Source organism: Ixodes scapularis, unplaced genomic scaffold (assembly GCF_016920785.2).
Source record: "Ixodes scapularis isolate PalLabHiFi unplaced genomic scaffold, ASM1692078v2 PGA_scaffold6__148_contigs__length_123643588, whole genome shotgun sequence".
NCBI classification, from domain to species: Eukaryota; Metazoa; Arthropoda; class Arachnida; order Ixodida; family Ixodidae; genus Ixodes; species Ixodes scapularis.
Genome location: NW_024609881.1, coordinates 99,148,294 through 99,164,077, shown reverse-complemented (window position 1 = coordinate 99,164,077; position 15,784 = coordinate 99,148,294). Strand labels below are relative to the sequence as shown.

The window sequence follows — 15,784 nt, the reverse complement described above, 5'->3', positions numbered from 1 at the left end:
ATTCCTTAAACAAGCGAGTAAAGTTTGGAAAACAAGGACTGTCAGCTAAAAGAAAACTATTGCAAACACGCCTATTCTTTTCTCAAAATGAAACTCCAAGAAGGCAGAACCCCGGCAATGCGATAAACGGACAGACTCCTCAAATTATCACTCTCAGACTTGCAGCAGGTTCAGGGAAATTAAATTCAACATTGCTTCTTGACTGGCAGAAAATTCGCATTTTAAACCTACCTTTGTGATCTGGCTTATATTAGAAAGGTCAAAATACAACACGAATTAAGATATAAAGACTCTTGAAACAAAAGTTCTTCGAGTGACATGTTACATATAGGCCAACAAAGCTTAGGTAGGTTGGTGACAACTTTTGTTCGCAACATACATACGTTTCGCACAAACAATGGGATGTGCTTACACTGTGTCAACGTCGCGCATAACATGCGTTTCGCCGAAATACAGCACTTCTAGCCTCCCTATATATAGCACCAGAATGTTTCTAAAGCAACCAAGTGGTTAACAGCTCACTGCAAGAACACGATATGAATTTCTTCAGTCTGAAATCATTCCTCACCCTGTGTTTCGTATTGAACGCTGTCGTCGGCAAGTATTATTATCTGGGTTATGCGGCAGTCTCATGAAAGCATCTGTTGACATATCAATTTACAGAATAGTTGTTCATTTGATCATACGACTTTATTGATCATAGTTACGTACTCGAGGGAGGTGTCTATGTTAAATGCATTAAGTTCCGATTGCAGATTTAGAGACATCTGCACACGCACACTCGTGTAGAAGCATCAGAACCACCATTTTTAATAATTCCACTTCGCTGTAGTTAGCACTTGTATATTTATATATTCTAAAATAACAGCACTATTATTCATAGGCGTAATTTTATAAAAGACACCTCTAGTTCAATTAGCAGCCACATGTGACCGATCCATTGTGTCGACACTTGAAGCAACCGCCAAGGTTCAAAAAGTTCGGTCAGTGCAACTCTATCTTCTTCAGAATAATAAACCGATACAGGTGAAGACAACCTGTAGTTCCGACCTACAATGCTATTACAGGCCTTTTCGGAAAAGTAGGGTCTCCCTTAATATAAAAGAGCCATTCGTCTAGGCAGCTGATGCGTCCGTGCTAAGCACACTATGGCCAAAGATGCGTTTTTCTTAGAGAAAGGAAGAGAGAGAGCGAGTCTAGTATAAAGGTTGATTTATTTCAACACTTCAATGTACTAAAGCCTGGCCATAGTTAATTCAGCAAAGCCGGCTCAAGCTGCCTCGTTCAATGGGTCACTCATATGGTTGAAGGCTGTACTTGCCACCTACCCCTCATCACATTTCGGTGAGTTGGCTAGAAAATAGTGGCATGGCCAAAAAACACGCATTCTAACTGTTATCGTATGCATAATCTATAGTGTGGATAGGATAACTTTAAAATTTCCGTTTGTCTATGAGTTATTGTAAGTGGCGCTTCAAGAACGGCTTCTGGTATTAATTAGGCTCAGTGACAAATACAGTTGAAATGAGCCTGACATTCGTAAAAGCTTATATATTAGCTTAAAAATATGTTCGTATTTCTCTTATAAATACCGAATTTTATTCAATGCTACATTGATAATATTAACTATACTTATTTTGTATAAACTTCTCCAGGTCAATATTCTAACACTCAGGAAGAACAGGTACGTGCGCAGGTCGAAAACCTACACACACAGAAATTTCCCCGATTACGTCTTAAGTGCAAATAATTTGTAGTTCACATTATGTTAATATAATCCAAAATTTTACGCTAGTTCTGGAGCTAAAATATACGAATAATTTCCATAGAATAGTTTTATTTTGATAAGGGAAAATATACCCTATCCCACATCGGAGAAAATGGTTTTCATTGGCTTGAATTCTATGCACAGTATTCTATAAAATATTAACAACTACTAAGATATTATTATATGCTCCTTTTGTGTAGAGCTCCGGAGTTTAATTTGTTACACTGATAAGTACCGGTCAAGACCAAAACTAATTGTCATTGAAATTCCCAAATTTCCAATGTTCCAAAACAAATTTACCAAACCGTCAATTTGTGTGTGTGTTTTTTTTTTTATTTCCTGACTTGAGAAGGACAAAACAAAGTTTAGAGAGGAATGTCTGAAAATCCACAACGACTACCGGAATCGTCACCAAAGTCCACCAATGGTTCTAGATGAAAAGGTATGTTGCCCTGTCAAATTTTCTCTTTCTTAAAGACCTTTACAAGGTAATCTGAAATTAAGAGCTCCGATTGCTTCTCGATATTTCCTCAGACATAATAATGGAAGACATGAAATGCATAGCCCTCGTGTAAATTCACCATAAGCTGGTCAGCTCACAGCGCTTATTTTATAAAGCTTGCCACCTCGTCTATGAAATTACCGTTCTAAAAGAGATAACCTATCTCGTTCGAGAGGCACGGAAGAGGCGGCACGGAAACGTCGATGGCGTCACTATTCTACCGGTTCACGCAAGCATCGAGCTGCTGTCGCTGTGACGCACGTTACGCGAGAGCTTTAATGCACTCGATTTTTGTATTCTAATTTCAAAGTTAGGTATCAATTCCTTAATGTTGCAGATCGCACATGCATAAAGTTTTGACATATAGTTCTCGGAGAATATGACCAAGCTAAAACTGCGGATTGCCTTGTGTTCTTTGCAGCCGTGGGACTCTGAAATAATTTTGACAAATAGCTAGGCAATTGTGTTGGTACGTGAAGCGTTCTTGCATTAAACACGTTTAGCGATTCTTCGAGTTTTCAGACGCCAGACGCCTACGTTCTCGGCGCTCTTCATCATAAAGTTTAACGCGTACCATGTGTACACTTCATAGTGGTTCCTAGAAAGAAGCCATACACCATAATCGGGCTGATAAACGTGGCGATCTTCCAGAGCCTCTTATATTCGCAATCTCCTCTCCTTCAGTGCTCACGGGTTGTCAAGCTCCTCCTAGTCTACCTCACTCCTTCTCGCCTATCCCTCTGGCCATATGACCGCCCCGTGAACCAATCAATGTCGAAGACTCAACCAATCATTGTAAAACCTCGCGTTTTCGCTTTTATCCAGCCTTCATAAAATGTCGAACACCTAGCCAAAGAGCGTTTTACGTTAATATTTACAAGACTATGAGGTCATTGAAACAGCCGTTTAAGTGTTCGGGCAAAAAAAATCAGAAAGCATTTACGCTACCCGTTGAGTGTTTCATAGCAACAGCAGCTCGGTACTCACGCAATTCTCTGTCATCGTAACGTCCCCGCCGTTTCTTTACCACCTCCTGAGAACGATTTTGAGTACCTTCACGCCATTTGGGCTTCCGCACTCGATTCCGCTCCTGTAACTCATCCTCACTGTATCTGAGATGATCCACGTCAGCGCTTACAGAATACGGCGGATTGCGCAACCTCACGGAGAGCAGGGTAACCAAACTCTTTGAACACATCAACGAGGTTTGGCGAAAGGAAACCATCTCACCTGAATGGAAGAAAGCCATCATCATCGCCATTGCTAAATCCGGCAAGCCACCCACGACAGTCACTAATCTCCGTCCTAACTCCACACCGTCCTGACTAGAAAATGTTATAAAAAATGGTCCTACATTGCCTCGTTTGGCACCCCCGAAATCACGTCCTACTTTCCCCCACGATCGACATTAAAAAGGCTTTCGACAACGTGGATCAGGCTGCAATACTATGTCAACGTGGCTGAAACCCGACAGGGAATGGGTCTATTTGGATCCATCAAAAATGAAAGGCGTTTACAACTCCTTGATAACGCCGAATTGGAGCGCAGATCCTGAGGAGGAGGGGGGGGACGGTACTGAGGGTCACGTGTTCTCGGGGGGGGGGGGGGGGGGGGGTCACGTGACCTGGGGAAGGGGTCGCGTGACCTCGGGGGGGTCCAATGACTCCCAGAGAAATTTTTCTGCTAGATTTAGCGGGGTCATTTTTCCGCTAGATTTAGCGGGGAAATTTTTCCGTTAGATTCAGCGGGGAACTTTTTCCGCTACATTTAGCGGGGAAGTTTTTTTCGCTACATTTAGCGGGGGAATTTACCCATAATGCACCGCGTGGTTACGCCGACGACGACGCCGACGGCGACGACCTCGACGCTCAAGCCGGAAACAGGCGCCTAAGAGCTGCGGTCTAAAACTTTCTCGCAAACCGCACCCTGCGCATTCAGTGTCCAAATGAAAATCCGTCCGACCCATATCCACTTACAAAGGGCACCCCCCAGGTTCCATACTCTCCCCAATCCAGTTTCACCATGAAATAGAAAACCTCCCTTCAAAATTGGCAGCCATGCCTGGCCTCCACCGCACCCTCCAGGCGGATGACGTGACTCTCTGCTATAGGACCACAAGCTCAGGAAAATAAGAATTTATTCTCTAAAGTGGCATGGACGTCATAAATTCCCATGCAGAAAGCATGAGTCTGACCTGTTTTCCAAAGAAATTCGAGTTTATCCTTGTCACGAACAACAACACCAAACGAGTTGACGTCTACAGAAACCTCATCAAGCTTCACTTAGGGCAAGACAGTTCCTCAGCAAACCCATATCAAGACCATCGGCTTTATCTTTCAGCAGGACGGTCGCATCACAATATGGGTTACCACCGTCTTCAGCCAAATTGAACAGACCCCCCATATGATAAGACGCATCACGCGACAACGCCAGGAAGTACGTGAACATGAGCTCTGAACAGTCATCGAAGGCATGGTACACTCGTTTTATCCATGCGTACAATTATCAACGCAAAACCGCAACACAACGCAACAAGCTTCAGGCAGCCTTGTGAAAGTGCACCAGTACGGCACTCGGAGTCGCCCAACTAGAGAGCAAATATCCTGCTCGGACGCACCGACGTCTTCAGTAACCTTGAAGAACGAACAGAAGTTCACCACCAAGCTTAACTCCACAGACGCACCACCTCCAAACAAGGCCCATCCTCGAACCCCTCGGTCTCCCCACGTGTCACCTCCCTTTAATCATTACCGTCTCGATCACCGCCATGGACAAAATCTCCAGAATCAACCCCCGCCCCATTCACAAACACATGGACACTGAGAGCGACCAAAAACGCCGACAGGGCAGTGTGTCATACCTAACCGTAAACCCCCCCCACACACACACACACAAAAGAGACTTATTGCACAAACGACAAAGTCCACCCCCCCCCCCCTCCCCCGCGTCGTTACCGCCGTTGTAGTTCTCCACTTGACTTTCACACGTTTCCAGTCGGACGTCTCATCATTAATCGCAGCGGAGGTTTAGGCTATGACAGAAGCCATCACTCTCTACGAGCACACAACCTCTGCTATCGCCTTGAGCACCAAGACCCAAAAAGCCCTCGGGGAATTCAAGTCGCAAGCGTTGACGGCCCATATCCATATCCATATCGCACGCACTGGGCCGCAGCAGGGAACCGCCAGGTCCCCCAACACCCTGGTCTGAACAATACGACCGCAGTGAACACAGAGCACAACAGCACAGAAAACGCAGGTGTCACCGCCATGAACAACGTTCTTAAATTGTGCACTCTCCCTTCTCCCTCCAAGCTCCTCCATGGGGCCGACACGACTTATGTACGACAAGCCCAGGCCAACTCCCTAACCCGCGACCTCATTTACCACAACGTTCAAGGGCGCCTCAAACAACCCAAGCGCCAAGACTGTGGAGGCCACCCCTCCAACACCAACAACTGAGAATGCACCGGGGCAACCTCCTCTCCTACCAACCTCCCACTCAATTTCTTCCCTAAAGCCATCCCCTACTTCTGGGCGGGCTGGGCCGCTCCACTTCACGACCTCCAAGAGGCCCTCTGACCTCTACTAACTCAGCACAAACAAGATACCTACTCCCACGACCCCCGGCTGATGACCAAGACCCGTACAAGCCAAAGAGGAAACTTCAGAAACCGTAAAGTCACACACCTGCGCCACATGGCGTGCGGCGTTCCGCCGTCGACCGTGTCTTTCGTCTTAGGTAATGCTTGCCTCCGCCAAGGTCCGCTTTTTTCCTTCACACGGTAGCCTGAAGCATGTTCATCACGTGGGTGCGGACAGCATCTCACACGCTCTGTCGGCTGTCACCCAAGGCCACCGCTGCTGTTTTAGGCTGAGCCAAGCTAGGCCTCTCGAAACGGGAAAGGGAAGGACACGAATACAAGGCGGAGAGAGTCTTCGCGCGAGCGGAACTCGTACGCCAAGACCACTTAGCCCTTCCCCCCGTGGTGACAGCGGCCTTGAAAACGGTAGAACAGATGGTCGACGCACACCTCTGGCAGGTCGCAGCGGCGTCAAATCTCACGTGCACTGACGTCACAAAAAAGCAGACGAGGCAAGGAGAAAAGCCGCGATTTTTGTGAGGTTCATGTCTACACAGAAGACGGAATGCGGGGCCATAACTTTCACTCAATATGGCGGAGAAGTGACGGTTCACGCGTTCTGAAGTACCCTGATCGGACACCCCTTTACAGGGAGGACGAACGCGGCTCGGAATTGAGTTGTTAAAAATAAAGTTGATTTTTTCCCTCTCTCTCTTTCTCTCTCTCTCTATCTCTCTTCTCGGTGCGTCGTAACTGATAGTAGCGCCATTCGAATTAGTACTTCCCGGAAGTTTCTTACACTGTGAAAGTTCGCCTGGTTGGATGGTCGTGCGCATGCGCCGGCACAACGGGGTGTTGACTCAATACCATGCAGAGGACAAGGCCTGTGCATCGTTAGCGGATAAGGGAACCGCCTCACGCGGCAAACACTCTGAAGCTCGACGAGCCACGCTGTAACGGAAAACGCGTCAGTCTTGGGTAGCGCTCGTTGGGAGTGGCACCACAATACACTGACCGCGAATCTGACGCTGGCTGTACTGTACTTCGTGAATCCAATAGTAATAATATTTAAGAAGGGGGGGGGGGGGGGGAGGGGAGGAGGGATTATGCTTTGCCTCCTAGGAGGTATAGCTAGAGTGAACACCTTCTCGTTGGCGGACATAACCGCCACTGAGAAGAATGTGGATGCCACGTGGTGCACGAAATGTGCGGGTGCCGGGTTTGTTTACATCACGCTAGACGTTTGATTGTGAGCGAATGGTTCACTTGGGAGTGTATGTATATTCGTCTTTTCTGAATGAAAAATTCATTTGACAGTAGCTGATCATATCATCGAATGGCTCCTGGTGTCCTGTTTTTTGGCGCATGTCAAACCTAAGTTTATCTCACGAGAGGAAACCAGGACAACAATGGTACCGTTGACTGTTCTCTAACGAACTAAGACGATGAATTTTTCTGAAATTGTCAAAGCAAGGTGGAAAAAGATATGTAAATTTCAAACATTAAGCCAGCTAAAAAATAGCATCCTTACCGCGCTTTGCCTTTAACAAAACAATAAGAACACTCAAGCTAGTAGAATTGAAGCCTGATATCTGCCAAAAGCAATAATTGCAATCGTCCTCGACAAACGCAAAAAAACGTGTAAAAAAAGAAAATTAGACAGTATGAAAAGTTACCATCGCGACAGCGAGGTTGAACGAAGACCGATTTAGCTCTGAGAAGTGGCACCCTTTGGGTTGCGCCTGCCTTCCGCTAGATGGCGACACCAAATCTTCTCGTCGCGAACAGACAAAAGCGACTGCTCTCGCAGTGTTCTTCCTATTGTGACGTAGATTTTACGTTCGCTAACCGAAGCGGCACCAACGTTTGTAGCATTTTTTTCTGTCCTGTGTCGTTTTTTTTTTTTTTTTTTCTTTCTTACTCTTTATGTCTGACTATTCGCGCTCGCTACCAGAGCCCGAGCAGCAGTGATACACCAAGAAACTGTGCCGTTGCTGGGTCGCCTTCGAGGACGTCTACGCTATGAGCAAGGAACACTGGCGCTCACCACGCCAAATCGGCCAAGTTGCTGCCGCCAACCTCGGTGGCGCACGTTGTAGTTTGCCTGGTCTTTTTGCCGAGCTTTTTTACGGCCGACGCGGTACAAGCATGCACGTCTCTTGAGGCATACAACTACTTTGAGTATGGTAAGACTGAATTGAGCGTTATGTGTAGGAATATATCGGGAGTCGTTCGCGTCGGCAACTTAACTGCACTTTTTTACCCCACAAGCTTGGTATGAGACAGCAAGCTGGACGCCTTAAGGCGCCGCGTTGTGCGTCGTCCTAGATAAGATGATGCCGTCGCAGCGGGCAGCTGCTACAACTTACGATGCCTGAGCGTAACGAGCAACCGACGAACTTTTGTTCGGCAATTTGTGTGCAAACACCGCAGGAGCGAAGTCCGGGTGGTCTGTATCAGATGACGTCCCTACGCAGAGAAGTGCCTCAGCGCTGGCAACAACGATTGCAGTCGAAGCTACGCACTTACCTTCAATGAAGGCTTACCACACGAGTGGACATACGTGCCAGGCAAACTTTTTTTTTTTCTATCCACGCAGGCTATTCATTATTGCGTCTGTCGGCGTGCACCTGGAACCTGTGGAAACTTACCCCACTACTTTTGCGGTATCTTTCGGCACAACCAAAAGCCGCGGAGCTTTGCATCAGGTCGAAATGCTGCGTCGCACGTGCAAAGTGCCCGCTGTTGTAGCTGCACCTCGCCCGCCTGGCCGATCAGGAGCAATCGCAGCGTGTATAAACCTATGCATTGCTTATTACCCGGGCGAAAAAGGCTGAGTCACTGACCTATGGACGCATGCTCAGCGTCTGATACCCCGTACAACACAGCTGCAGCGCATGTTCAGAAGGCGTTCCACAGCCCAGCAGATTAAGATCGCAGCGCAGAAGGCGATTTTTGCTAAAGTCTAAAGACCATTACTCGCCTCCAGCGTCTCCGAGCTGCGGTGGCACTGTAGTCGGCAAAGCACACGCCCGGACGCTTGTGAATGAGTGGATTTTGTTTCTGTGCACAAGCAACCCTCAGACCTGTTGGCAAAGGCGGGTTTGTAAGTCAACAGCGTGTTAACCTGTAGCCACTGTCATGGTTAGGTTGGTGGGGCGTCTCCCTCGAACGCCCAGCCTTCAGCGCACGCTCATTGGACTTCGCTGTGCTTGTGCTTCGAGTGGACGCCCGAGGTTCACAGGACAGAGACGCGTCATCGAAAGTAGACAGAAAGTTAATGTATACCCCCTTTAATTCACTACCAATGTGTTCCTTCGACAATAAAAGAAATTTAGTTTTTTTGTAGCTCACTTGGTGGGGCGGCTGACTGTAGCAGAAACGATTGCTGTCATCCATAGTTCGCTGCTTTGAATCCGACTCGACAGACGAAATTTTCGTTTTCTTATAAGTTCAACGGCGGGTGCGCACCTTGGAGCCTCAGGTGCTGTGGCTGGGAGCGATGAAATGATTGATGACGCTCTCGGGGTGGTTTTCGCGAAGGACATGAATCCAGTCTATCCGGAAGGTTCCCACTAACAACTGTTACTATGAAATAGGAAACGAACAACTGTACCTACTGTACTTTTTTTTTAATCAGCATTTGTTGACAACAGTCACTTTTCTAGTATTTCCGCCCACATCACAAAACCACGTTCATTTCAAACATCTGTGGAGAAGGGGCAAGTTTTTCTATTTTTTTGTGACCGGTATTTTTGTTGTTGATAAAACCTGTTCACACAAACAACGCAGCTATCTTAGTGTTATACACACCGCTGTGAATTGGCGCTATTTCAGCATCTTGTTGCATGTCACTCGGCTTTTTCCAGTTTGTGCTTATAATGCGCCACACAACAGGCGCTAAACTAGTGCTAATCTCGCCCATAATTCACGCTATCTCAGCGCTGCCCTTCCTTTGTGAACGGGCCTCTATGGTAACAATATTAAATCTTGCGATCAGCGCCAGTATTTTGGAAAAATACCAAACTAAGGCTACCACGTCGAGCGATTTTTTTCTGTCGTTGCTTTCTTTGCGTTTTGTTTTAAAGCATCAAAATTGAATAGGTAAGAAAACTTGCGTACGTGTTTCTTTCTTTCTTGTCGATATATTTTCTATTTTCTTGCTCCCTCATTGACACATGAAAATCTCATTGGTGGAACTTAGTCTAGTGAAAATAGTTCATCTCTAGATATTATTTTATATTTATAGTTGGTTGTATGGTTTCATTTTAAGTCAAATATATATCGCTATACTGTCTCGCATCCAGCCCATATTTCGGCAATATTAAGCAACTTAGTGCACTAAATCCTCCGCTTATATCACATGGAATGCTTGGGGATATCATTGCTTAAGATATTTTTTGTTCATAATGATCTATGATTTTGTTTCCCTCACAGATAAACTTGTGGGCTCAAGACTGGGCAGAAGATAACGCTGCTCGAGACATTATGGAACACCGATCGAACAATCCTTATGGCGAAAATCTTTACATGTTTGGGCCATCGCCAGCTCCCCAAGGACCAAACCGTTAGTGAGCATTATATCTTAAATTAAACTTTTAGCACGCTTAAGCACAACACAAAATGTAGAAATAGCACCCGACTATTGCAGCAACTCAAATTTTTAACCAGGATGTCGAAGTTCAACGTTAACGACCCTGGACTTATTCCGTCGTCAGAATTCATAATATTTACACCTACGTTATGTTACGTTTATAGAATGGTACTCAAGAAAACCTATGCAAAATTTTACTCCAGAGGCTTTTGAGAAGGGTTAATTTTACTTAGGAATCCATGTGGGCGTTCACGGGTGTTCTGTGTTATATGATTAGGACAAGGACGGAACGCTTGTAACGTAAAAAAAATCAGGTGTTTGCAAAACAGAGACGGCTGGAAACAATTATATAAGAACGGAAAAAGTGCATGCAAATAATTAAAGTAAAACGGAAGAGGGAGAGAAAGAGCAGGAGACGAAGAGCGCGAGAACACATCAGAGCTCAGATCTTTGGTTGGAATTATTAGGGGGTAGACGGCAAGCTAGCTCATTTGTTTCCAGTCACTCGTCGAACGACTCGAACACGCTCGAAACCGTTCGACGAGTGACTAGAGACAATGATATTTAGCTTTTCATGTGCCCCCTAATCAATCCAGTTAGAGCTCTGCGTTCTGCCGTCCAAGTGCACTTCTATTTCCGCCTCTCCCTCAATTTCTACTTATAAATGAGAAACGGAGGAGCAAACGGTGTAAGCAACAGATCATGGAGAAGGCGCGAAGCTCAGGGAATCTGCAGAATGCAAAGAGAAATGCCTAAGTAATAGGAAACATTACTTCCGTGATGCTTCTCGGCTATCCTGCAGTATCACGGCGATTTATCTCATTAAGAACAAAAATCGTACTACGAGATGCAAGTTCATAAATGCGTTACATGGTTTATTGACTTATAACGCGTGTATATTTGGCAGTTGACTTCCCACCAGCTTAGTTAAGAGGTTTGTTTTTTCTTATAGGGAATGAGCGAACAGCGTTTTAAAATTTCATTTTTCTCGTAAGACAAATTCTAGTCCGCAAACAGATACTGAACAAAGGAAAAGAAACACAAAATAATACCACATAATCTACCCTAGTTCTGACATTACTCAGTTTTTGAATAGCTTAAAGACAAAGACATGTCAATTGAAGGTCATCAAACACAATTATACGAGACTTCCATATAGGTGACATGCGAGAGCAGATGTGTTGGCTTTGCTCTGTATAGTTGATGTTAACCAACTCAGTGTAACTATCGGGTATTTGAAATAACGGCCACGCTCTTGAAATCGACCGCAAAATTCGGTTCTTTAACCTAGTGTGCTAAAATTTTGTGCCGCCTCGCCCAAAGGAGGTGCATTTTTTCTATAAATTTGCAGAAAACGAACTTACCAGACGAAAATGTAGACAAAAAAAAGCTTAAATTCAATGGAAACATAGCGAAGCTACCGGTCTTTAATCAATAGTGCGCCCTGGGAGTTCGGGGATCTCAGACTGCTCCGGCACTTTCGGCGGCGGCGACGTTGCGCGACGGCTCACAGGTCTACCACGTGACTAATGGCGCCTTGCGCAGGCGCGAACTAAATTCGTTCCGCGCCAAATATATAGATCTCATTTTTTTATGCGAAAGCGTTAACTGTCTCATGGAGCGAGCGGACGTCATCAGTCTGAAGCGCGAAAACGGCAGATAGTTTCCATCGGTTCCATTGGCTGGCGCGCGTCGACGGGGCTCCCATTGGCCACTGCGCTTGTCAAGTTCCACGACCGCTCACCCCATGGCGCTGCGTATCCATCAATCAGCTCGCCGTTGCTCGCCTGGGTACGGTGACCTTGGACGCTTCATGCCCAGGGGAGCACACGCGCTGACCGGCGACGAAAAGTACGCAGCAGACGAAAAAGGGAGCGGACGAGCGGCTTGCATGCCTTCGCGTTCATGACTTATAAGAAATGCTTAGGTGTACCTCGATCATTTTTCCCCGTTCTAAAAACTGTTTTTTTTTTTAATTTCGGATTATTTTCAAAAAAATTCCTGAATATGTCTTTTATATTTTTTTAAGAAAACAAAAACTTGTTGTTTCATTGTCCTAACTATTACATATAAAAAATCATACAAAATTTAAAATATAGAGATTTACGAGATACATGCCTCTACAATCGAAATACAAATTCTAGTTAGATTTCATTACCTCTCTTAAAGATAGATGGAAATGCAAACATTAATGGGAAAGCAAAACCAGCGTTATCAGAACTAAACATTATTCGTGGGATTCCATACGCACAATATATGAAGTAAAATTACTAAAGTTGTTGCATTCTAGATGACATGCGTAAATGGTGCTTTAGTAATTATTCTTATTGCACGTCCGATTTCTCTTCAAATGTTTTACTAAATTTTGTTTCAAATCGCAATTACCTGTACAAATAATAACTATGGGATGTAGACGGTACAATGCATTTAAGCGCTAATGCAATAATCTTCCAAGTTTACTTCCGTGAGGAATAAAATCCCCACGTAGTACGCCATAATTCAAAGCTTTTTGATCAGCAACAAACATATCTTGAAAAGGACGTGCCACTAAAAATACAACTCATGTGAAATGCATTTTCTACAGCTGGCTTTGCCCACGTTCAAGACCTACAAATTGTACCTTTATTTTCTTTTTTAGCACAAGATGTGGTCTCTGCCTGGTACGACGAGATCGAGTACTACGACTTCAATTACGGGGGGTTCAGTGGCGCAACTGGTCATTTCACTCAAGTAGTGTGGAAAAACTCCACAAAGCTGGGCTGCGGCTGGGCACGTTCGTATAGCGACAACATCTACGTCGTGTGCAACTACGATCCACCAGGAAATTATATGGGCAAATTCCAGGAAAACGTTCTCTACCCAATAAACTAAATTGACAATAAAGATATTACTGGTGTGCTTTCACCATAAAAATTTCAATGTGATCGAATGAAATTTTATTTTACGTATAACGCTAGAAATAAGCAAAACAAACTTTTCATTTTTTTAGAGACAACACTACATTAAATACAGCCCGATTCAGAAGAAGTTGCCCCCGGAAACATTTTATTGCCTTCCGTGCAAAGATGAAGCCCCAATATATTACTAACGAGATATTCACCTGCACAATGTTTTTATAAATAACAGTTTATAACGCTTTTGGTTTTTTTTTTCTAAGCTTGCATCAGTTTTTTGTTCGTTTTTATTATATTGTATTTTGCAAGCCAAAACAATATCATTACAACAGGTATTCCACGCGGAAATAACTATAGAAAATAGCCTAATGCATAACTGAAATTCACATACACACTTGTCACAGTACATCGAATGGAGAATCCTTGCCCGTCGTCGCTCAATCACTATTCAGACTCTTGTGCTCCATTGTTGCAAATGTGCATGAGCTTCTCGAAAGACTCTCGAATGATTTGAGGGTCGAGCAGCGGAATGTGCGAATCCCTGCTTAGGACCCAGGACTCTCTCCATGACAATCCTTGCTCGAGGGACGCAGAGCCGGCCGACCGAACACGATGGAAGTACTTTTTGAACGCGATCCAATCCAAGACATCCCCGAACACCCTTTTTCTAATCTTCAATTTTCATCCCACGATAGTTTTGTTTGCAAACGTCCTTTTTTTTTTTTTTTTGTCGCGCGTTTTGGGCGCGTTTTTTCCAACGACTTTTTCTTTTCGCTTCCTTTCAGTTCACATCATCAAAATTGAAACCGTAATTGGTGATGTCACAACATAGCGCTGTACTCCAAACAAACTTTCGAGGCCATTGTTATGAACAAACACATCGGGGCTCCACGTGAGATTAAAATATGTATCATAAAATAGTTCATTATTGTAGACCAATTCTCTTGTCAATATCTAATCACGAAGATGTTTCGTATCGTCTCACTACCGTCAACCGATGATAAAAGCCGGTAATGAAATCTCCCAACGGACTTCGCCTTGCTAGCAGACGACACGATGGTTTCGCGGGTTCAGTGGCTCTTTCTCAGGGAGTGCAGGTCAGCGTTAAAGGTCCCGTGAAATGTTCTTCAGTATTTCTGAGCTACATGTCTATTTGGAATCGTTGTCATTTATTAGACAACCCGCGTTCATTGTTTTGGTCGTTCGGATTCATTTACTAGCTTTAACTATATAATTTCACTTTATCGGTGAGCTACCCTCTCAGTTCTATAAACACGTAACGATTAGTAATTAATAGAGAATTTCAGTTTTCTGCGCCATATAACGACGAAAAAAGGAACGATTAGGTGTAGCCAAAGATATCGCTTCAACGGCGGCGTCATAATTACGTCACGCACGTAAGTGACCGGGGACGTGTTTCAAATCTTACCCAAATGGATCCGGTTGATCGGCGGGTCGTGTCACGCGACAACACGAATTCAAAAACGCTGGACGCGAGTCGGTTTTAGAACGCCAAGGTAAAAACCGCTTACCTTGAGTAAGATCGAATAATATTTGTAACACGTCGTTCGGCAAGGAGAGTAGCGACGACGACATCGACGATGAAGGGGCGGCTTCTGAGGACTCTCGACTTTGTTGCACAAACCATCCACGAAAAAAGAGGAAGCCAGCTGGGCGTAAAGCGTGTTTTTCGCGTCCTCCGTAAGACAGCCGGACCAGCGGCAGAAACCATGTCTTAGATCGACAGGGTGCTTAGGTTGCTCGGTTAAAAGTTGTGATAGACCGAGTCTGCCGAACTTCAGATACGGCAAAGTTCGGCACATGACGAACTTTTGAAGGAACGTTCGGCAAAGATTCGGCAAAAATTCGGAAAACGCCTGCGCCCGCGCAAGAACGCGACAGGGTCGCAGGGCCCTAGAATGCATTTTAGACGCTGTTTGGTCGTGCGGTTACCACCGTACAGTGCAGTGCTGAGAGTGGTTACATCGACGTGCGCAGTGAATGGTAATTGTGTGTTTGCCAGGCTTTGTGACAGTGGTTTTCTTCAATATTTTTTGCCTCAAAAACAGAAGATGGACCACGAATTGACGCAGTCTACTGCACAAGTGATAAATTGTGCGGTACATTTCGGATGACGCGATTTTCATTTGATATTTCCAGTGAAGCACGAGGTAGTTCCAACACTGACTTACGAATGCTTTAAAGCACTTCTAGTCAATATAGCGACCCTGTTCTCGGCTCACATGTAATTTGTGCCAAAAAATATGATTGCTTTTTAGTAGTTAGCGTTATTTTGCGGTTTTCATCTGTCCCCATAAAACTAAACACAGAACTATAGTGCCCTCGACGTTGCACATCCGACGTTCCTAACTACTAAACGTCCGCTTGCGTTCTAACACTAGAAACCGGACTTTTATAGGTTAAAAACGAGACGTGGCGAATA

General features: G+C 44.9%; 1 protein-coding gene across 1 annotated transcript; it reads left to right on the top strand.

The window, feature by feature from the left end:
- The first annotated feature begins 536 nt into the window (after positions 1 to 536).
- Positions 537 to 13,318, top strand: LOC120849141 (Golgi-associated plant pathogenesis-related protein 1-like). The gene is made up of 5 exons (XM_040221286.1): positions 537 to 597; positions 1,656 to 1,684; positions 2,121 to 2,210; positions 10,291 to 10,420; positions 13,086 to 13,318. Exons 1-5 carry the CDS (start codon positions 537 to 539, stop codon positions 13,316 to 13,318), a joined length of 543 nt encoding a protein of 180 aa, XP_040077220.1.
- The last annotated feature ends 2,466 nt before the right edge of the window (positions 13,319 to 15,784 follow it).